Below are 23,880 nucleotides of genomic sequence, written 5' to 3' on the forward strand. Positions count from 1 at the left end.
TAAGCAGTGCAGCAATAGAGTTCATTGAATTATTGATTTCCTAAGCATATTAGCTAGAAAAAGCGCATTTCTTTCATCAGCAGTCTACTCAAGTAGTTGTGTGCCCTGCACAGTAGAAACAGAGAAGAGGGAAGATCAGCTGTGCTTTAACAAAATAAGCAGTATGTGACCATCAGCGTAGCCCGTGACCCAATAATTGAACTACATGGATTTACTCTGTGCTCTTTTAGCAAATTACATGAAATGACACTGCATTATGTACTCAAATTGTTCTGTTTCCACTATGTTCATGTTGTATTGTGTATATTTCTCTTATGGGTCTGTCTGAGCTCTCTCTCTCTCTCTCTTTGTCTCTCTCTTTCTGTCTCAAGATCATTCAACTTAATAATATCAAGCAGAGGTCTTTGTCTGACTCCACCTATCTCTGAACACCCCCCTTCCTCTCTCAGAACACCATGTTGTATGTCACATGAGGTTACCATGACAACTTGGAGTTGTTTCTTTCCAGACAACCAGTGCTGCATTTTGCCCACACCCACTTAGACACAGAGAGAGAAAGAGAAAATGAGATACAGTGATGTAACATATTTTAGATTAGAGATTTGGTTTTGATACTGTAGAAATTATGTGAATGATTTGAATGATTTCCTATTTTCTTCAGGGAGAAAGAGAGACAAGAGGAAATGGTTAGTTTAGACAATGGCAGTTCTTAAAAGAGAAAAGGAGAAGCGGGTTAAAGTTGAAAATATTAATGTTGAGCAGATGATAAAACAAATTCACCAAATTAATTCACTCTGCAGGAGCTACACAGATAAGCAGGGGCGTCTGGGAATTAAGCCACTGATTAAACATGACAGATGTTATTATATATTCACTTTATCAAGGAGGGAGACAGAGAAAACAAAGGGCTAGCAATTAAACCAGGCAGTTACACAGACTTAGTGGATTCCATACACAAATACAAGTGTTTACAGTTCTCCTAACAAAGGTTCTCTCTCACATGCAGGACATTCTGTGCGTTGTGTGTTGCAGCGGCTCGGGCGTGCCTGCTTGGCCTGATAGCTTTGTTCCATCTCCCCAGTCTCCTGATTTGGATTTTGACATTTGAAGGCCAGCCCATGCTGATTCAATAGGATTTATAAGGACCCAAGAGATAGGCTGAGTTTTGTCTTTCACCAAGTCATGGCCTATGCTTTGACTGTGAATTTAAAATATCAGTTACACTGAGATTACAGATCTGAGAATGCAGCTGCTGTGATCTGCTGTGTACAGCTGGGACAGGGAATACTGTGGTGGGAGTTTAGCATCATCTAATCTGGTCTCTTAATTCCATTTGTTCTCATAAAAAATAAATGTAATGACCTGAACTTTTAGCGCTTTATTTGTTATCCATACTCCTCTGTCGTAGTACTTTATTTTTTTATTATTATTTTATAATTATTGTAATATGGGGTGACAGTACATTATACAATGTATATGTAGCAGTTTGAGTCCATTTTCATTTTTCTGTACTTGAAGTTGTGGTCAGTAAGCAAGTATGTGTGGATTTGCAGAATCATATATATGAAGAGTCGATGTAGCTGTACGTTTTTTTATTTTAACCATGCAAGATTACACTTGACTCTACTTATCTATTCAAGGGATCTCATTGTTCAAAAATGTGTAGCCACACTGGCCTGTTTGGGCCATTTGTGCACACCTGTTTTAGATCATTGCCCTAGATTCAAACAGGGCAGGAAAGGCTGCTTTCTGGTGTTTGATATAGTCTGTTTTATATATTTTTAAAAATCAGTTCCAGCCATACAACATCTTGGTCAGTTCACTACACTGAAAATTAGATTTTTGTTTGTTTGAGTGTTTGTTTGTTTGTTTGTTTGTTTGTCTGTCTGTCTGTTTGTTTGTTTGTGTTTGCAAGGCCCTGACTTCGGGGGCTATGTAGCCATGTAGCGCCTCATGTAGCAATAGTACCTAGTTTCAGTCACAATTGGAGAGATTTTGGCAATATTAATCTTTATCCACCTTATTGGCCTAATAGTTCAGTGTTTAGTAGAAATTAATCAGCTTTTTCATCCAAATTGTTAACTTTAATAATCGCAAAATAAGGAGAACTAGACCTAGGAACAAGACCTAGGAAACCTCTCTCTCTCTCTCTCTCTCTCTCTCTCTCTCTCTCTCTCTCAACCCCCTCTGTCCCAAATGTCTAACGTAGTACCACTCTGCACCCATAGAGGGCTGACTTTAACTGTGTAATCTCTGTCTGCATTTAGCCTCTCTGACGGAGCAACCAGTAGTACTACTTCTATTGCTTTTGCTAATGTGTTTGTAACATTACAAAAAAGACCTGAATACAATACGATGCAGTAAAAACTGCAGAAATTCATAAAATAATATAAATTTATTTGTTTATGATTTTTTTTCTTCATACTTAGAGTGGCACCCTTCATACAGTAAGCCTGATACATCTTGAAGTGCTCTTTGTAGTGGTTTTATCATGATGTCATCCCCCCAGTGCCTCAATATGAATGATGGATCTTGTGAGGTCATCTTTCATGGCCAGCAGCAAAGTCTGACAGACACACACTGCATTGACTCGCATGTGCGCACGCATGTAGTATAACTAAGAGCACTGACTCACACCCTCTCATTTCCATTTCCGCAACATAAAGACATAGCTGTGAGAATACATACATGCTACGTAGCCCAGCAAATAGGCTGATCAATCCTGTGAAACTCTACATGGAGTCACACCAATTTGTGCACTGAAATTAATGTCTTTTTGAAGTGAGTCGATTAGGGTGCGGTAATGAGGTGCTTTAATATTTCAGAGTTATGTATAATGAATGAACAGAGATATTTATTCACTTAAAAATCACTGCTCTGAAAGCCTGAAGTGTCTGCAAGGTATCTATCTATCTATCTATCTATCTGTCTATCTGTCTGTCTGTCTGTCTGTTGATTTTAATATGGTGGTTGTACCAGCACATCCAGAATAATGAATGAAGCAGTAAATCATTACCAAAGTTGTATAACATTGAGAATGTCAGTTGCAATGAAGTTACAATAAAATAAATACATAAATAAATAAATAAATAAATAAATAAATAAATAAAATCAAATTGAAAAAATCCCCAAATATATTTCAAAAGTGCCAGTTTTTATAGAGCTGTTCACTATTCCTTCTGATCTGTTCTTTTGCTGAGCTGCCACAGTTTGCACAGAGAAGCTACAGAGGAGGAACAGGACAAGGAAGCCAGTATGTAGGGATAAAAAGTGTGAAAGTGTTCAAGTGTAAAGCGTTCTCACAGGAGGTTTATCTGAGAATGTATTGTCTGTGGGAGTTTGACTTGAGCATACATTCTGTCAACCGAGGCATCAGAATCCCGTCTGTGCTTAAGGCCGACAGGCGCCTGTCTAAGTGCAGAGTAATCGAGATAACTTCATCTGAAAGCCCGTGGGTAAAAGCAATTAGCTGCAGAGAGCAGATGGACGTGTTTCAAACAGGTAAGGAAGAAAATGATATGTCAGTCTGTATGTGTGTGTGTGTATGTGCGTGTGTGTGTGTGTGTGTGTGTGTGTGTGTGCGCGGTTAGAAAAACAGACTGAATTGAAAAGGCCAGGTGTTTAAAATCCGCTCATGTGTGTAATTGACAAGATAACAGGTGCTTATTTTTTTCTTTTTCTTCCTCAAAGTGTCGTAAACATGAGCAGGTGTCCCACAGGAGGGAGCAGCTAAATGTCAGGGGCAGTGAGGGTGGGATTCGCCTCTTTTACTGTACAAGACTGATTAAATAAATAAATAAGCCCTCAAGAAGCTTATAAATCTGATTTGCCTCCGAAATAAATGTCTTTGAAGGATGTCTGATGTTTAGTTGTACTGACTGTGTTAGCAGCCCACGCCTCAAGAGGACAGCAGCAGCACAGTGTAGTTGTATGAAGCACAGTTCTCTCTTCCACCCCCTCACTGAACTGTAAGGCTGAACAGTGACTATATGAATCAGTGGAGTTTAGTCTTGCTGTGGGCACACTGATGCTCTGATGCAAAAAGAAAGGAAGAAAGAGATTGAGCCTGACATATTTATAGTTGACCAGTTTTCATTCTCGGATTGTGCTGCAAACCTGACTCAATCCTACATATTATAGCTCGATGTCAACTGTATGAAATTGCCATGTACCTCCTTGCCTGACAAAAGACAAGCATCTAGATGTTTTTTTCTGTCTTGGTGAAAAGGTGGTTAAACAAACTTCCACTGGTTGCCCAAACAGCTAAGTTGCTCACTGCCTTCCAACTCTATACAACTAGTATAGTGCAACTGTGTATCTATTTTTAATAGATAACTTTAATTTAATTTAATTTTATTTAAGCTTAGAGGTACCCTATTTGGACAAAAGTATTGGGACACTTGCTCACATTATTTTTTTTCTGAAATCAAGGTTATTAAAAGTTGTTTATTTTACTTTTGTCAGGATAACTGTCTCTACAGTCCAGAAAAGTCTTTCTACTAGATTCTTGAGAATTTCTGTGAGGAATTCCACCTCATCGCCCTCTCCCCAAGTCATCCCAAATGTTTTGAATGGAGCACCATCATTCAAACACTGTTTCGCTGCTCCAAAGCTCTGTCCTGGGGGCTGTATACCAGTTTAGCCTATGGCTGGCATTCGGCATGGAGCTAAAAGGTTTATTTTTATCTGCTACAGAGAGTCCTGATCTATTGGCAGTACTTTTTTTTTTGACCGTGACTAGACAAGCTGTGTGTGTGCATTTGCACATCTATGACAGCAAAGGGGTCCACTTAAAGTAGCTAACTGCTTTAGAAGGGGTGTCCACAAACATTTGTACATATAGCGCACCTTTAGACTTCGAAGTCGCTCTTCTTAGGAGGGTCTGCAAAATTCCATCAATTTTAATGAAAACGCAGATCAATGCAGAGTAAATAAGTATATGTAAAAGTGCTATTTTGCAGCTTTTGTTACACTGTTAAATCAAAGTTTTGCTTGTTTTTTTTATTATTCAAAAAAAGAGAGTTAGTAGATTATGTCCCTCTTTTGTAGCTGCGCCATCGCCTGTGTCAGAGGGGCCTCCCCTGTTCTAAGCGGCCTTGATCACAGCAGGTTAAAGGCGCGTCGTGATTGGTGATCAATTAAATTAAATTTTAATTGGAGCTACGTGAGTTTAGATCTCTCTAATTACCTAAGCGAGCTGAACCGAACAAGCTGAGCTATTATTGACCTAGTTAATTACCGTCGCCTGAAAGATGGCTAACTGCAGGACTGTTACATCTGCCTAGAGACCGTTGCTCTTCTGCCTGTGAAGAACGTAAAGATATTTATTGTCCTCTGTCTTCTTCTCCCTCTTGGTGTGTGTCTGTCTATGTGTGTGAGAAAGATAGATAGATAAATAGATAGATAGAGAGAGAGAGAGAGAGAGAGAGAGGAGGGGGGGGGGGCTTGTGATTGTGATTTGTGTTTCTTTGATACCTTCATTGAGGTTTTATTGTCTCTTTACTTTACAGTTCGAATCCGTGCCAGAATTAGTGGCAGAAGACTCAAGATTTTTTTCTTAGCCGAATGATTAATGATTAGTGTGAATTAATATATACAGTATATACAATATATTCACTTGATTCAAGTGTGTACACCAGTGTACATTAATAAAATATGTACATCAATAAAACATACTGCATCAACACAAAATAGCTTTCACTTCACTTGGTCAGTAATTATGCTGATGCAATATGTTTTATTCATGTACACATTTTATTAATCGAGTACTTTTTTCTGTCTTACATTGGGGTTTTTAGCCGATTACACTACTACTAATACTGCGACTACAACCACTAAAACTACTACTACTACTACTACTACTACTAGTACTAGTACTACTACTAATCATAATAACAATAATAATAATAATAATAATAATAATAATGCCAAAAGTTAACACAAACTGCTATTATTAAAAGTAACTAATTCTGTGACAATATATTCAATGTGATGATCGCTCGACCAATAAAGAATCATCTTTGTGCTAAGATGCAATTAAGAAGCCTTATATTGTAGACTTACATATTTGTAATAAAACACACGTTTGTATTAAAAACGTAGCGATTGTGATTACCTGCAATTAGCTACAGAAAATAGTGTGATCACTCGCAAGTACAATTGTTCTATATTCCTGAACACTCTTCTTTTTTTCTTGTTATATTAATAATAATAATGATGATGATGATGATGACGATGATGATGATGATGTACGACTTAAGTCCATTGGAGCCACTGTTGCTTCGTGTGTAGCTGTGTCTTCTTTCATCTCTGCATGGAAGCTTCACCACAGTTGTCAGCTCGACGAAATGTATTTGAGCAATTCCAGGACTGCAGAGAGACTCGAGCTAGTTTGTTTTGACAGTTAAGGCGAAGGGGCAGGTTGCGAGCATCTTGTCTGTGATCTGGTTCGCATCAGAGCGCGCACTCTGAGCCCGTGTTGCAAATAAGCTGATGAATGGGGATACGACCCTTGCTCGGGGTTGAAGAGGGGAGAGAGAGAGAGAGAGAGAGAGAGAGAGAGAGAGAGAGAGAGAGAGATTAATTTTTGGTTATTGTGATAATGGCTGTCTCAAGTGACTATACTAGACTTTCATAAATGTGCAATAGGCAGGTTCATTGCATGATGGAACGTCTATGATTGTAAGAGGGAGGCTGATTTTGGTATCATTTGAATGCATTAATCACTTAACACCATATCATGTGTTAACGTTTTTTTTTTACAGAAATGTTAAGCCTTCGTTTATTAGAACGAAAATCCAAAACAACGTGTTGACTGGGTGACGCGAAATGCAGCCAAGTACCTCAGCTGCACGCGCGAGGCACACAATGAAAAAAGGGCGGTGGCACGCTCAGCCTGATAATAATGCATCGGTGTTTTCAATCGGTTTTTATGAGAGCGCGTGAAAATACAAACGGGACTGACTTAACTTCGATTGATTGTTTTTTATTTAAGTCGTCTTTTATGTCACTTAGGGTGCTCATTCGTTTTGAAGAGGTTTGTCGCGTTTTTTTGTTCAGAGGTGCTGAAATGCAGCGCACAGCTCTCCGATGGAGAGGGTGCAGCTCCCCTCCCCCGCCCGAAGAGCGCAGCGAGGAGAGCGCAAGGGAGGAGAGAAGAAGGGGGAGCAGAGAGAGAGGCAGAGAAAAGAAGAGAGGGAGCGTTAGGCTGCACCCGTGTCAGGGGAAACAAGAACCAGCCTCGCGGTGAAGGGGGAATAAAGAAAGAAGGGTAAGGACAAAGGAGAGAACATGGAGGCAGCAGGAAAATGTCAGTTTAACGAGGCAGCGATGAGGAGACTTTGGTCGTCCTGCACATAGCCAAGGTACAACGGACAGCTCCCCACATTTTTTAACCGCCCATTTTTAATGGCTTTTTAATGCCGTGGCGGAAGCAATCGCAAAGCCAGCTCGAAAGACGGAAAGCAGTTTTAAATCCGTCTGCAGATTGTGCCAGCTTGCGATGGCTGTTGAGGGGCGATGCAGAAGCACAAAGGATAACGCACCTCTTTGTTTTTATTTCGCCGTTGTTTTTGTACTCAGTGGCCTTACGAATGCACAAATTCGCTACACGATTCCAGAAGAGCTGGAGACCGGGGCTGTGGTAGGCGACATCGTCCGAGATTTGGGACTGGACCTGCGAAAGCTCTCTTCTCGCCGCATCAGAATAAGCTCGGACAGCTCTAGGCGCTACTTCAGCATCAACCACAAAACCGGTAAGCTTTTGGTTAGTGACCGGATCGACCGAGAGACGCTCTGTGAGTTCAGCGGCGCCTGCCTTCTTAACCTCGAGGTGGTCGTGGAGAATCCCCTCGAGGTGCACAACGTGGAGGTGGAAATCTTGGACGCGAACGACAACGCGCCCCTTTTCCCCAGAGACGAGTACCAGCTGGAGATCTCTGAGGCGGCTCAGCCTGGAGCGCGGTTTCCAATCGAGGGTGCGCAGGATTCCGACGACGCCTCGAATTCTGTGCGCCATTATCGCATCTCGCCAAACGAGCACCTCGCACTGGACTCCAATAAGCCACCTGCTAATGGAAAGCACATTGAACTCATTCTGAAAAAACCGTTCGATCGCGAGCTGGTGCCATCTCATCAGCTCGTGCTCACAGCCACTGACGGTGGCTCTCCTCCGCGCTCTGGCACAGCCAAAATCAATGTGCGCGTTTTGGACACCAACGACAACGTGCCCAAGTTCGACAGCTCTGTATATAAAGTTAAACTGCGGGAGAATTCGCCTATTGGCGCTCTGGTGATCAAACTAAATGCAACAGATCGGGACGAGGGCACCAATGGAGAAGTTTATTACTCCTTTAGTTCATACACGCCTGAAAGGGTTCGGCAGATGTTCAGCATGGATACAGACACTGGAGAGATTCGAGTCAAGAGTAAAGTGGACTACGAGGAGACCAACAGTTATGAAATGTACATCCAGGCTATGGACCGGGGACATGGGGCGGTAGCAGTGCACTGTAAAGTAGTGGTGGAGGTGCTGGATGTAAATGATAACCCCCCTGACATTGTGCTTTCCACTCTCTCCAGTCCAGTGAGGGAGGATGCTCGAGCAGACACTGTGGTGGCCCTGATCAGTGTCAATGACCGTGACTCTGGCCAAAACAAACATGTCACCTTAGACATCATCCCTCCTGACCTGCCTTTTAAGATAAAATCATTCAGGAACCATTACACCATAGTCACCTCAGCATTCCTGGACAGAGAAACAGTATCATCGTACAATGTTACAATAACCGCCGTTGACGGGGGAACCCCTGCTCTTTCCTCATCCATGGTTGTACGTATAGAAGTGGCTGATGTAAATGACAATCCGCCTCGATTTGAGCAGACATCATACACCGTCTATGTCGCTGAAAATAATGCTCCAAGTGCTGCTTTGTGTGTTGTCAAGGCAACAGATCCTGATGCCAATGAAAACGCACGCATCACTTACACTGTTCTGAACGACAACAACCACGGGATCTCAGTAGGGTCATATGTTTCCATCAAACCTGCCACAGGTGAGGTGTATGCACTGCGTTCCTTTGACTTTGAGAAGTTGCGAGAGTTCCACTTCCAGGTAAAAGCTCAAGACAACGGAGTGCCTCCTTTAAGTCGCGTGGCAACAGTCTACATTTATGTCATGGACTCCAATGACCATGCACCACGGTTTGTTCACCCTGCATCAAATGTGTCCCACACAGTGGAAACCATTCTCCGGAACGCAGAGGCAGGTGTCCTGGTAACACGTGCACTGGCATGGGATGGGGATGCAGGGCAGAATGCCTGGCTGCTGTATGCACTCGAACACCCTCCTGAGCTTGACCTGTTCAAGGTACATGAGCACACAGGTGAAATCCGAACCACGCGGCGCGTTTTCGAAGACAACTCCACTGTCTTCAGCCTTACGGTGCATGTAAGAGACCATGGTGTGCCACCACGTTCTGCCTCTGCCACAATTAATGTGGCTGTCATGGAGCTGCCGCCAAAAGTGGCCCCTGACCCTAAACGCATCATAAGGCCCCATGGCACCCTAATTTTTTCCAATGTTACATTATATCTCATTGTCGCACTTACTGCCACCACCTTCGTCTTCCTGGTCACTGTCTTTGTCCTAGCCATTGTGCGCTGTCATGCCTACTGTAGCCAACCTGATGCGTGCTCCTGCTCACCTTGCTGTGGATCCAAAAAGAAGAAACCTCCCAAAGAAGCAGGAGGGAGCGCAGGAGGTGGAGCAGGTGGTGGGGCCTCAGGTGGAGGTGGAGGTGGAGGTGGAGGTGGAGGTGGAGGAGGAAACCAGCAGCAACAGGCCGTGGCCCTACGGAGAGACCTTAAAGTAGAACCTCACTACATTGAGGTTCGAGGAAACGGCTCTTTGACAAAAACCTACTGCTACAAGACCTGCCTAACAGCCACTTCAGGAAGTGACACGTTTATGTTCTACAACACAGGTCGGCCACTGAGCGGGACCTGGGGCTCAGGGGCAGACCGATTTTTCACAAGCCAAAGTGGACAGTTTGTGCGAAGGCTTAGTATGCCTGATGCCACGGCCATACAGGTGTGTGCCACACCCACACTTGTCTGACAGGGTCTATTCTTACAATCGTAATGACGGCAGGAGCTTTGACATTTTACATTAGCTATTCATTACTGATACAGCTGCTTTCGATTGGGAGTTTATGGATGGAGAGGGCTTTTTGCGGATGCTTAAGGATTTTTGTTCAGGACGGCAGTGTATGTATGTGTGTGTGTGTGTGTGTGTGTGTGTGTGTGTGTTCAAGCTAGCATTTTTTCCCAGCAAAAATGTTGCATTTGTGTAGGTTTCTGATGATTCAGGGTATCAGGGGTTCATGTACCTCTGCCCTTTGCACTTGTTTGCAGCTGCCACTAAAACAGTTTTTCATAATCTTTCTAGTATTGTCAGGGAAAACACACTCTCATTTCCTTTTTCATGCTTACACTCACTTTCTTGCTGTCTCTGTCCCTCTCTCCCACTCTCTTTCTTACTTTCCGCCTTTTTGAATGCACTGCACTGCAGTCTTCAGTAGCAGTACAGCTGGGTGTGTATATTTAGAGGTGTGAAACTCAACCAACACCCCAGATTCTCTGCTTCCACTCTTAACTCTCTCTCTCTGTAGAGCTGCTCCAGCCTGGTCTGCCTTTAGCTGAAGTGTGTGCTATTGGACATTATCCAAAGAAATGTGCCTACTAAATTATGAGTGCCATGATTAGTCCTTTGGAATAACACACTGAATCACAGTTTGGGTGAACATGTTTGGGTTTAAGTTAGTTTTCCATGTACATGATCTCTATGCAAAATATTGTTTAGTAATAGATTAGCATGGCTGAATCAAAATATTTTGTGAAGTTCCAATCCTCAGTAATTTAGCCCAGTTCAGTTGTCATCACTGCAGTGCCCCCATTATAGTTCATGGCACTGTGAGCGATGTGACAGATCTTTCATAGAAGTCACACTTAGAACATGACACATAAAGCTCTTAGAGCATGAAGTCGTGGTGCTAAGGTTGTGCTCCAGCTCACAGTATCATGAAAGGAGTCATGCAGTCATGTAAAGGAGAGGTTTTGTGCTGTTACTGTGCTATGCTGTGTTACTTTTATCATTTATTTTGATACATCATGTTTCAATATATAGTGATCCGATAACGCAACATGAGATCACACTTTTTACTAACTCTTGTATCAACTAATTTGGATCTAACAGTTATACACAAGCATATAGTTGCTGTCCAAAAAACAGGAGAAGAAAAAAAGATTCTTAAATTTTAATGTTTGTTAATGTGATGAATTTGTGCCTGGGTCATTTTGGAAAATTTTTGTTTGTCCATTCATCATAAAATGTTCACATAATATAAAGGGCAGCTGATATGTAAACAATCTAAAATGGTAATGTGTGTTGTTTTGAACAGTAAAAATATTTAATGTTTATTGAGCCCTCCTAGTTGTATGTATTTGTATGCCAAGTGATAGAGCGAAGGCCTTTGTGGCTTATCTGTATGTATAACAGGCTATGATAGGAAAGGACTGGATTTCGGAGGCAATTATCGGCTGATGCCTGTCTCGCTCATTAAATGCCAGTCATGTTTGTTCTCTCTATGCAATTAAGTGCCGATGGAGTGTGGTACCACGTTGCAGCTTGCTGATTGGTTGTTTGGGTTTGAAAAAGGCAGTGATGAAGTGATCTGATTGGTTGGTGCAAGGGTACAAGTGCTGTATCCAGGCGAGGTGTGTCCGCTCAGCAGAGACAGAGAAGGAGAAAAAGAATGAAAGAGAAAGAGAGCGAGAGAGAGAGCAGGGCAGAAAGAGAGAATGAGAGAAGGAAAGCGAGGAACTGCTGGCGAGACAAGATCAGACTGAACCCGAGAGCTTGTTATCTCCCTCTTTTCACACCACACACTTACTGTTTCTGCTTTAAGAAGGTAAATAGGCAAAAGAGATGCAACACAATGAGCTCTGAGCAAAACTAAACATATATTTGCTTGTCTAATTAATTTGCTTTGACCATCTGCACATATGCACATATAATGCCAGAAAACAAGCCAAAAAGCCTGAACTCCTAAAGCAGAGTCCAAATCCGCAATCTGTGCATTGATGGCAAATGCCTACACAGTGACCTAAAGGCAGCACTGCTTCTAGGATAGAGTACATATACTGCGAGTGGGTGTTGAATAAGGCTGGTGTTGCAGAGGGAGCACTGTAGACAGACTTAAATAGTCACATTCGTCAGCTTGCACCTTTTGGCTATGAGACTTGTGTTATGCTGTTTGTTGGTTTTGTAAAAGGGATGTTTTGTAAAGATTGTGAAACAAAGAAAGGAGATTGCTGTTTAAAGTAAAATTAACTGATAAATATTTTTTACCTGGATCCTTCCCAATGTATGGCCACTGGATGTTTTTTTTAAATTAATTTATTCATTGATATTATGTACACAAAAGCCTGCGTGGAAGTATCCTAGCTGTAAAATCATGAAACCATGAAACCTCATGAAATCTGTAAAGGTATGATAATGGCGGTGACAGAAATGATGTTGGAGAGGAGAGGCAGCTTTTGCTTATTCCAGCATTCATTGGATTTCTGTGATAAATGCCTTCTGCTGGGAAATTAGGGTTCAAGGGAAGAGAGGAGCAGGGCCGATTCTCGTATATTTATATTTGCCAGAGTGAAACAGGCTGCTTTGGGAAGCAGACTTATTTTCTGTTTGTCTTTTCTTGAATTTGTTGGTGATTTTGTACATTAACATATTTACATACTTGCATTATCATATATCATACATTTGAAAAAAATGTAAGGCTGTGTAATCCCTGTAACTCCTGTAATGTAGTCCTGTGTGTTGTAATGTTGGAGTACACCAGGAGACAAAGCAGGTACAGAACAAGACAGTGAATGTTCCTTACTCTGTACCATTTCACTGCAGTTCTGTGCTCTCTCTCTCTCTTTCTCTCTCTCCCTCTCTCTCTCCCTCTCTTTGTGCTCTCATCCTGTACAGGTGCAAACCCAAGGGGCTCCATCAAATTGATCAGCCTTTTCCTTATTTTGCTCTTGTTTTAAAAATCCACTCAAACAATATAACCGTGTGCTTTAGTTTGGCAAAGAAAGATCTCCTATGTGTAGTCTATGACAATATTTAACAAATACATTTTCTCTCTCCCTATTTTTCTTTCTTTTGTTTCTTTTGTTTCTTCTGTTCATCTTCTTCTTCACATCTCACTCTTGTTTTCTCCATCATTTCTTTGCTGCAGCCCAAGGCTCCCAATGCAGACTGGAGATATTCAGCTTCACTCAGAGCAGGAATGCAAAGGTAAGATTGTAAAAATGTCTTTCACTTCATTTCAACAACACTATCAGCACTAGAACCCTTACAAGACATCACATGCATAATATGAATACAGTCACCAAGCAATTTATTAGAAAGGTCTGTATAGCTACCCATTCATGCAATTATGTAATCAGTCAATCATGGTATAGTGGTGTGAGGACTGATACTTGCATAGTGTTGCTGACCACATGCATCCCTTCTTGGTCAACAATTTACCCATCATCAAATGTCTCTTTCAAGTATAATACTGTGTTATGTCACAGTCAAGAAAAAATATCTCAAACTGGTTTCATGAACATGACAATGAGTTCAGTGTTTGTGGATCTGACTTTAGTAGAACACCTTGGAATGTAGTAGAAAGATTTGCAGCATGGAATTTCTCCTGAAAAATCTGCAGGAACTACTGAAAGCAATTGATTATCACTTAATAAGTTTTACAACAGATCATGGCCATCAGTTAGCAAATATATTGTTCAAACCATGAGGTGAAAGAAATGGATTGTATGGATGCACAGATCTGGAGAAGGCTACAAAGAAATTCTCCAGCACTGAAAGTGACCTCCATAGTTCTGGCCTTTTGGAACAACCAGGACACCTCCTAGATCTGGCCACCCTGCTAATTGAGGGAGAAGGGAATTGGTAAGAGAGTTGACCAAAGATTCTCTGGTCTAGAAAAAACAAGATTGAACTTTTTGGTTTTAGTTTTAAGCATCATGTGGAAGAGGAAACCAGGCACTGCTTCCATCACCTGCCCAATAACATCCCTAAAGGGCTGTGGGGGTGTTCTTCAGCGGCTGGGCCAGAAAGACTGGTCAGGTCAGGGAAAGCTACAGAGATATTCCTAATTCCTAACTTGATCCAGAGTGCTCGGGCCCTAAGACTGGACCAAAAGGTTCACCTACCAACAAGACAATGACCCTAAACACTCAGCCAAGACAACACCTTTGTGGGACCAAGGGACACCTTTGTGAATGTCATCTGGCCCAGCCAGAACCCTGACTTGAATCCAATCAAATATCTCTGGAGAGACCTGCAAATGGCTGTCCACCAATGGTCCCCATCCAAACTGACAGTGCTTGAGAGGATCTGCAGAGAAGAATGGCAGATGATCCATAAATCCAGGTGTTCAAACTGTGGTGTCTTACTCAACAAGAGTGTAATTGCTGTTAGTGTAAGTTTTGTTTTGTGCTGTAAGTGCTTCAACTTAGTATCAACTAAAGGGTCTGAATACTTTTTGTTTGAAAAATTCTGTTCTTACTTTGTCATTATGGGGTATTGAGTGCAGACTGACTACTCATAACAAAACGTTAAAGTGAAAAGGTCTAAAGACTTTCCAAATAAATATATAATATTTACGTCAAAGTCATATTGATTCTTATTTGGAGGGACACTGGTTGAATGACTGGATTAATAACATTGCTGTATATAAAAATTGATAATGAGAGTAAATGAGCAGCAGATTCATGAATTAAATAGTGAATAGAATAATGGAAATGGGACAGAATAATAAAGTGAAAAAAAGAGCTAGAGAAAATGAACTATTCAACTCATTAGCAGAAAAAGGTTAGTCTATGGTCAAGGCAGAAACCATCTACTGTTGTATAGCAGTAAAAAAAAAAGTGGTCAACCGTATTACCCACAAGCCACTGGGCCACATGCTGCTGTGTGGATTGCTCTGGCTGTGCCACTAAGCGTGGTCCAACCAAAGGAGCATGGGGTCATTATGTTGATCCAGGTTTATCTTAACAAGCATAGACTAGCATACAGGGAGTCCCTGATTCTTCAGAAGCGAGCAGTAATATGATGAGCAGAGTACGGCTGGACAACCAGCTCAACAATGCAGCGACCATTGCCGGGAGCTGTCGTCGCGGAAACAGAAATAGGTCATGGGCACTGATAGAAGCCTAGCCTGTGGTCATGTCGCTGTTGCCGCGGCAAAGAAGGACACTGGAGACAACAGACTGGACAGTGCTTACACAGCTGCACTGGGCACTCAGGGCACTGTGTATGTATGTGTGTCTGGGTCTGAATTGGGGTTGAGATGAATGCATGTAGATGTGTAAAAATGGTGCATGTGTGTATGATTATGCTTAATTCTTTGATGTTTTGGCAATGTGTGTGTGTGTGTTTGTGTGCTAAACCTCAGATTCATTATAAGTCATTATAAGTACACAGATTTTTTTTTTTATTACGGCAGATGTTAAAGGGAGCAAGCAAATCAGTCTAATGTGTTAAATCAGTTTTATCACTGCTGTCCCTGTTTCATCTGCTCAGACAGACCATCCCACCCATCATTCTTATTTCCACGCTCCACATCAGTTTAATTACATATTTACTATATATTTATACTGGATCTGACTTATTGAGCTTTTAGTCAGATTTGTGAGGATTTTATATTTTAGTGCTTGGAGAATGTGCGAGGATTAGTGTGCATGTCTACAAAGAATGATGCCCTCTCTGAGCTAAATGATTCTCTTTAAAACTAAAACAATATACATAAATATATAGTAAGGTCTGAAAAAAGGAAATCACATGTGAAAATGTTTCTATTTTGCAGACTTTACAGAAGAATGAAAAAACCTTCTTGTCTTACAATGGAAGTCAATGTAAAATATGTTATTATAAGCTATTTTGGAATATTGGAGATTCATCAAGTCAAAAAGTGAAAAACGACTGTCGCAAGGCTTTTGTGTGAAAGCAATGATAAATTGGACCGGAGAGCACAAAAACTAAATTGTCTTGCAAAACCTAAAAATCAAATACTGTATTTCCATTCATATAAAGTAAGATTAGAATTTAAATAAATGCAAAAAAAATGCAACTTCATTCAATGTCAACACAATTACGTTTATAAGAAAAAGTAATAGGATCATGAATAAGACAAAGAAAGTAGAGAAGATGGAGAGAGGATGTGCTTGAGATGAGGATCATGTATTCAAGCCAGTGTTGCTCATTAATAATGGATAAGTACATCTCACTGATTCCTACTTTTCGGCTTATAAAATGGCCTCCACTAGCATGTACGCATTCAGCACACAAAGGAGACACACAGATACACACTATATAGAGTTTACATTTACCTCTTTTTTTATAATCCACACAAAACTCTGCATGTGCATATGTGAAAGAAAAATGCACAGAGATGTGGGTTGATGATGAGAGAGACATATGAAAGACAGAAGCAGAGATAGTGAGAAATTGGGTGATGGGGCCGTTGTGTAGCAACAGTAATTACTTGACCTTGGAACACACAGATGTATGAGAGAGAGAGATAGGGAGAGAGAGATCACCACCTAAAATGGAGACTCTCCATTACCCTCCCCCTCTTTCCATTCTGCAGTCACCCTTTCTCTGCCTATCATTCATCTCTTTCCTCACTCACACTAACCACATTTTTTTCTCTGTTTGCTCTTTAATTTTTTTGTTACATATGCCTCATTTGTTTTGTTGTTTAGAATCCTCACTTTATGCCATTTGCTCATATCTCTTAACAAATTGCTTAGTTAAGCATTAAGCATTTAACATATTTTCCACTTTGAATTTTGATAAAAAAAATGTATTGTGTCTACATATTAAAATATGTGTGATTTATAACTACTGCAGCAACAATATTATTCACAACTGTGGCGCATACTATACACTGTATATAGATAGTATAGAAGTTCAATGTATGTGATTCTCTTTTCTTGGCAAGAGTGTAAATCGTGCAATTAAATTGATTTCTAGTTAAAGTTAAAATAGTCAGATCCAGTCTAAATATATAGTAAATGAAAATAAAACGCATCGATGTATAAATACATAAATAAATAGGTGTTAAATCATACTCAGAATCACATATAATGGCACTGTTAAGGTTAAAGAACTAACCCACAAATAAAATCAACATTGATTTTCTCTACCTCTCTCTCTCTCTCTCCCTCTCTCTCTCTCTTTCACCCATTTCCCTCTCCATCTTTAACCACATTTCTATGCTGAAAAAGAGTACTATAAAGATGTATCACCCTAATGAAAGGTTGTAATACAGAACTCTGTTTCTGTTGAGAGGCCTTATGTTAGAGTATCTTGTTTCCAATATGGCTATAGTTTTGATTACCTACAATATAGTAATTTATTTACAATTACATTTATGACAGTTGATGCTTTATTTATAGTGACTTGTCTTGTACAAGGACTCTTATTGGTGTACAATGGTGTGATTGGCTAACAGGGGAATGAAACCCTAGACTGTCATATGAGGTGTTGTTACTCAATATGTTATGCCAACTTGCAACAACATGGCATTTTTAACTAAAACGTCATGCCAAAACTCGAGTTAATAGACTTTTTGTTCTGTAAAACTTGCCCAACCTTGCAACATGCTACAAAAACAAAAAACAAACAAACAAAAAAAACAGTTGTAGATGGAAAACAATCTGAATCACAAAACAAATTAATCAGATCATTGACACACACAGTACAATAATTCTGAGTATTTTTGTATTATATAATAACATGTTATTAGTGTCATGAACAACAACTGATTATTATATCTACATTACATTATGCATTATTTAAATGACCATACACATCTTTGTCCATATACCTATAAGGACACAGTCTCTGTTGGATTCGCAATGACATGTCTTCTCCTGTTTATAAAATCTGTGCTGTGCTTCAGGATAAGAAATCTAGACTTATTCGACCTCTTCTGCGCTACAAACTGATTTGGCCTTTGGCCCAGCACAGAGAAAAATTACATAGACAGAACAGGAGTGGAAGAATGCTCACAGAGACACACAGGAAGAATGCTCACAGAGACTCCTTTCTTTCTGCTTTCTATATAACACAAGGGAGAGTAAGGATAGTAGCTAGGAGAGTCGGAAGGATTAGCAATTTTTTATTATTATTTCACCTATAATTATTAAATACTGTATAAATATTTTGTGTTAGGTTCATCACGTGAGCAGAGAGAACGGATTTAATAGATATACGACACCCTTAAAACGAAGGTACAAAACAGTTCTTTGGAGCGATTCCATAGAAGTACTTTCTGAACCGTTCAATAGATTTAGTGTGTGGTGACATTTGTGTTTGTGTTTAGATATTCTTATTTCTGTACCTCGTAAAACATGTGTGCGTGCATTTTTGATGGCTGTTGCAGCAAATCATGGGGTGTTAAAATTTTGAGTGCACAGGACTTTAATCCCTAATCTAGCTAGAAGTGTGAATACGGACGAGAGAGTGCAGCATAATCCTTAATCTCTAATCCAGGCCTGTGGATTTTAACATTCGAGAGTGAACTACATCCACCCAGCTCAGGAATACCCACCCCCATTAGACCTCTCTTTCTCTCTCATTCCCTCTCTCACACACACACAAAACATACACACTTTGCTCAAGTGGTTTATAGCCCTGGTTTAATTTCAGTAATGCTGTCCACATGCAGACCGCATGCAGTGCACAAGGATTGGGGAGGCAAGCTTTAGCTACAGTTAGACTCTAATACACAACTCTCACATTAACCCTTAGCAAATCTAAAATAAAACGTGTTACAGACTTGCCCCATTAAAATCAAAGTTTAGATTATTAGAATTGCAGCTAACATATTTTAAAGAGCCAAGACCTGTATTCTTAAACCATCAAAAACTACTTCAGGATCACTCAGGGATCCTAGATCCATCTATCATTGCCATATGTGTCTTAGTTTGCAATCACAAGAACAAGTGCTGACAGTCACATGATGATTGCAACAGCATACTGGATTGTTTCTGAGCACTGCTGTGGTGTGGAGAGTTGGTTTTGTAGGTTTGTGGAAAGGGTGGGGGTTTGAATAATAATGTATCATTATATTGTTTTAAAATTCTGTTACTTCAGTGTCTTTGGCTAAATCAACTCCAATTATTGTTGCTGTCACAATCTCAAACTTTTCTATTTATTTGTTTATATTTTTCAGACAAATTGAAAATGATAAATAGACACAACACAACATTTCTTGAAATGAAATCATGCTTCATTACTGTACATTACAAGTAAAAAGATGTTTCCTCTTTTCAAATTGTATTGTATGACATTTTCTTTTTTTTGTGTGTGTGTGTGTGTGTGTGTGTGTGTGTTTGTAGCTCTGTTCATATGGAAGAGTCATCCGTGATGCAGGGGGCTCAAGGGGTTCTGGTGCAGAATTGGCCCACCGTCTCCAGTGCTGCTGGTAAGATACTGCCCTATCTGAATCTGCGCTTACACCAGTTCTGTATGTGTTGAGTCTTGCAGAGTATGTATTTTGTGTCAGTTTGACCTGGTATGATTAGACCAGTGGGAAATGTTTCCACAGCTTGCCGATGTTACTCTTTCATTATAGCCTTGGAGTCATCTCTCTATATCTTTCACTCTCTCACACACACTCTCTCTCCTTGCATTCTCTCGCATCATTTCCCCTTCAGTTGTCCCTCACTTCAACTGAATAAAAACATCTGAGGTGTTTAACAATTTACATCATAAATTCGACATCATAACGCAACTAGCCATCATAATGCAAAGAGCAATTATGATAAAATGCAATATGACATAATATGGAAACCCCAAATATGTAGCATTTAGGGCCAGAGCACACCAACCAAGCATTCTGAGACAACATTCTGATCAGAGATCCTCCAGTAGATACTTTTCAAACAGCTAAAGAAAAACTTGAAGAAAATAAAAATAAAGACAAACCTGTTTTTATCTTCTCCACATGATTCACACTGGTGCAGCACTTTCAGATTTTTGAAAAGGTTGGCTTCACCTCATATAAGGTAGCAAAACACCAATAATAATAAATAATAATAATAAATCCTCTCTATCCAAAACAATACCATTATCGATGTTTTGACCTTAGTAAAAAATGAGCTACATAGCGAAATCAGTGATCTGTTTGCTATGGTAACCAGGAAGGTGTAAGTTGAGTTTCAGTGGGTGTGCAGCTATGTGTGACAAAGTCTGTTCAAAGTCATGGCCATACATTATCAAACATGAACAAACACGAATTCAGCATGACAAATTTGTACAAATACAAACATCCTAGGTACACCAACTGAACATTTGTAAGTGTGTGTGGTCATTCATGTTCATCCGGTTGGGGTGCTTATTTGAACTGATTAATCCTCATTATTAGATTTATTCTCAATGTCACGTATTTTCTTTCTCTTTCTCTCTTTTTCTTTCTCCTTTGTGCTCCATTCTTTCTGTTCCATGTTATCCTCATGATTGAGTCCTACCTGTCTTTCCTGCAGAGTATGTCCTGCTTGTTACTCACATTAATAAAAATAGTCAGTCACAGAGATTACTGTCAAGTCTTCAGACACATCTTAGTGAATTGTGTTAATTTAGTGTAGACACATTGCTGACACAGGTGTTCAACACAGTTTTTATAATCACATAGAAAAGCTTTGTCAACAGATTTGGATTCTCTGGAGCAGGTATCCAAGAGCCCAGTGTGGAGGCTGTGGAGCAGTGCAGCTGTGTTCTGTGTTCTGTGATAGGTCTTTAAATACATTTAGAGTGGTATTTGTGATCCAGACATAAGCATTCAACATCAGTACCTGACCTCAGGACCTGCTCTTGTAACTAAATGCAGTCAAATTGCCACAGCTGTTCTAAAAGCTATTTACAATGTCCCAAACTGTAAAGTCTTCCCAGAATAGTTGGGGCTGTTACTGCAGCAAATGGGGGGCAAACTACATGTTAAGAACTCAGAACAAGATTTGTGGAATGTTTAATGTTGATGTTTAATTTGTAAGTTGTGGAAGGTCTCACTAGTATGTGTAATGTAAAAATTGTGGAAACTTGTTTAGGTTGCCCATCTTACAGTTGCTAAGTTGCATTGATAGGCAAGTTGTGGAATGGATGCAAAAAACACAATTGCATGAAAGAACACAAAGGTAACCATTCTGTGTTCAGTGTTAGAGCAGTATAAACACTCTCTCGGTCAGATACACAAGTGGACAAAATTGTTGGGACCCCTCGGTTAATGAAAGAAAAACCCACAATGGTCACAGAAATAACTAAATCTGATAAAAGTAATAATAAATAAAAATTCTATTAAAATGAACAAATGAAAATCTGACATTGATTTTTAACCATGCTTCAACAGAATTATAAAAAAAAAAAACTAATGAAACAGGCCTGGACAAAAATGATGGTACCCCTGAAAATAATGATAATAAGGGACATGTTAAATCAAGGTGTGTCCACTAATTACCATCACAGGTGTCTACAATCTTGTAATCAGTCAGTGGGCCTATATGTAGTCACTACTGTTTGGTGACATGGTGTGTACCACACTGAACATGGGCAAGAGGAAGCGAAGGGAAGAGTTGTCTCAGGAGATTAGAAAGAAAATTATAGACAAGCATGTTAAAGGTAAAGGTTATACGACCATCTCCAAGCATTGGAGCATTTTATAACTTTTTGCCAAGGCACATCAGCTCTGCGTTCACAGACGGAAAATAGAAGCATATCAAGAAAAGAACACTGTCCCTACTGTGAAACATGGAGGAGGCTCTGTTATGTTCTGGGGCTGCTTCGCTGCATCTGGCACAGGGTGTCTTGAATCTGTGCAGGGTACAATGAAATCTCAAGACTATCAAGGGATTCTAGAGAGAAATATGCTGCCCAGTTTCTGAAAGCTTGGTGTCAGTCGCATGTTATGGGTCTTGCAACAGGATATTGACCCAAAACACACAGCTAAAAACACCCAAGAATGGCTAAGAGGAAAACATTGGACTATTCTGAAGTGGCCTTCTATGAGCCCTGACCTAAATCCTATCAAGCATTTTTGAAAAGGAGCTGAAACATGCCGTCTGGAAAAGGCACCCTTCAAACCTGAGACAACTGGAGCAGTTTTTTCATGACAAGCATGCCAAAATACCTGCTGAGAGGTACAAGAGTCTCACTGACAGTTACAGGAATTGTTGATTGCAGTGATTGCCTCAAAAGGTTGTGCAACAAACTATTAAGTTAAGGGTACCATCATTTCTGTCCAGGCCTTTTTCATGAGTTTATTTTTTTAAATAATTCTGTTGAAACACGGTTGAAAAGCAATGTCTGATTTTGATTGGTTAATTTTCATAGCATTTTTATTTATTATTACTTTTGTCAGATTCAAGTTATTTCTGTGACCAATGTGGGTTTATTCTTTCATTAACCGAGGAGTGCCAACATTTTGTTTACGTGTGTACCTGCTTTCTTTCACAAACCTTTCATACAATGGCTCAGAACATTCCATGGAATTAGAAAATTAGCAAAGCAAAAGAGCAATCAATGTGCATGTTAAGGTTGGACTGGTGGTGTTATTAAGAGATGAGAGTAAAGACCAGCAAGGCAAAGTGAGGGAGAGAATGGATTATATTGTTAGAATGACCACAGGACATACATTCCCTGAAAAATTATATTAGTTTAAGCTTGGCAGAAATACTAAAGATGAGATGAGTATTTATAGGATTGTAGAATGAGAAGAGAGAGGAAAAAAAGAGATGGAAGGAGTTGGTGAGATGCAGAGCTAGAAAAAGGGGGAGGGAAAAGCAATGCAATTACTTGGGTGATGAAAGAGCAATTTGTTCTAATTAAGTCTGGGCTGATGACTGAGAGAGCAAAGAGAGTGTCTATGAAAGAAGCAAGCATCTTTAGCTATGAATCTCTCCATGTCTGCTCTCTCGCTTACTCTCCCCCTCTTTCCTCTCCTCTTTTCTACTTGGCATGCTCATTGATTACCTGTCCAGTCTGAAGAGTTACAGCATACTTACGCTGGGGAATTAAAAACAAGGTAGACTAGGATGAGTGAACTATCAGTCAAATAACATGACCATCTGATTCAATGCCTAAAAAGAATGGATGAGTCAGCAAGTTTGGTGTAATTAGCAGTGGATAGTATAGGTTTGTAGTCAGTCACTGAAGTAAAAACAGAGCTGTAGGGTACAATGAGTGTATTTTGAGCTGGTGGAAATGTGTGAGGCCCTGTAAAAGCTGCATTAATGGTCTAGTGTTGCGACTGCCCTCCAATGAAAAAAAAAAAAAAAAACAGTGGAGCTGCCAGTATTTGCCTCTTTTCTGTGTGTATGTGTGTGCTGAAACAGATGGGGAATCAGCCCACGCCCAGATTAACAAAATCATATTAATGAAATCAGGACGAAACACACTGCTCCTTTTTCATGGGCTCTGACTTTTTTTTTGGTAATCACCCCCCCCCCTCTCTCTTTCTCTCTTTTATTTTTTTGCATAGTTTAAAAATGTTAGTGTCCCTTTACATTATATAAACATTTCAGGATGATTTGGGACGTTGGACTTTGAATTATCTTAAATATTTCCAAGAATAGGGAGAAATAGTTGGGTCTTCTAGAAAGAAGTGAAGAGTGCATAAATAGAGAGAGAGAGAGAGAGAGAGAGAGGAGGGAGAGAGAGAAGAGGGCAGACTGGCAGTGGATGAGATGAGAGTGACAAAGAGAGACAATAAAAGAAGAGGAGAGGAGAAGTAAAGAAAAGAGAAGGGAGGAGGGGGTCTGCGA

General features: G+C 40.1%; 1 protein-coding gene across 6 annotated transcripts in view; it reads left to right on the plus strand.

The window, feature by feature from the left end:
• LOC140545582 (protocadherin alpha-C2-like) overlaps window positions 1–23,880 on the plus strand; it is a 133,931-nt gene that overhangs the window by 102,806 nt on the left and 7,245 nt on the right. For 5 of the 6 annotated variants that reach the window (XM_072668451.1, XM_072668461.1, XM_072668470.1 and 2 more), the window contains exons 2-3: window positions 13,290–13,348; window positions 19,465–19,550. In XM_072668451.1, coding sequence (XP_072524552.1) covers window positions 13,290–13,348; window positions 19,465–19,550 — 145 coding nt within the window. Of the gene's footprint in view, window positions 1–7,178; window positions 10,091–13,289; window positions 13,349–19,464; window positions 19,551–23,880 lie in introns of those variants that run through there. The other variant, XM_072668426.1, reaches the window with a different exon arrangement.

Source organism: Salminus brasiliensis, chromosome 2, assembly GCF_030463535.1.
Source record: "Salminus brasiliensis chromosome 2, fSalBra1.hap2, whole genome shotgun sequence".
NCBI classification, from domain to species: domain Eukaryota; kingdom Metazoa; phylum Chordata; class Actinopteri; order Characiformes; family Bryconidae; genus Salminus; species Salminus brasiliensis.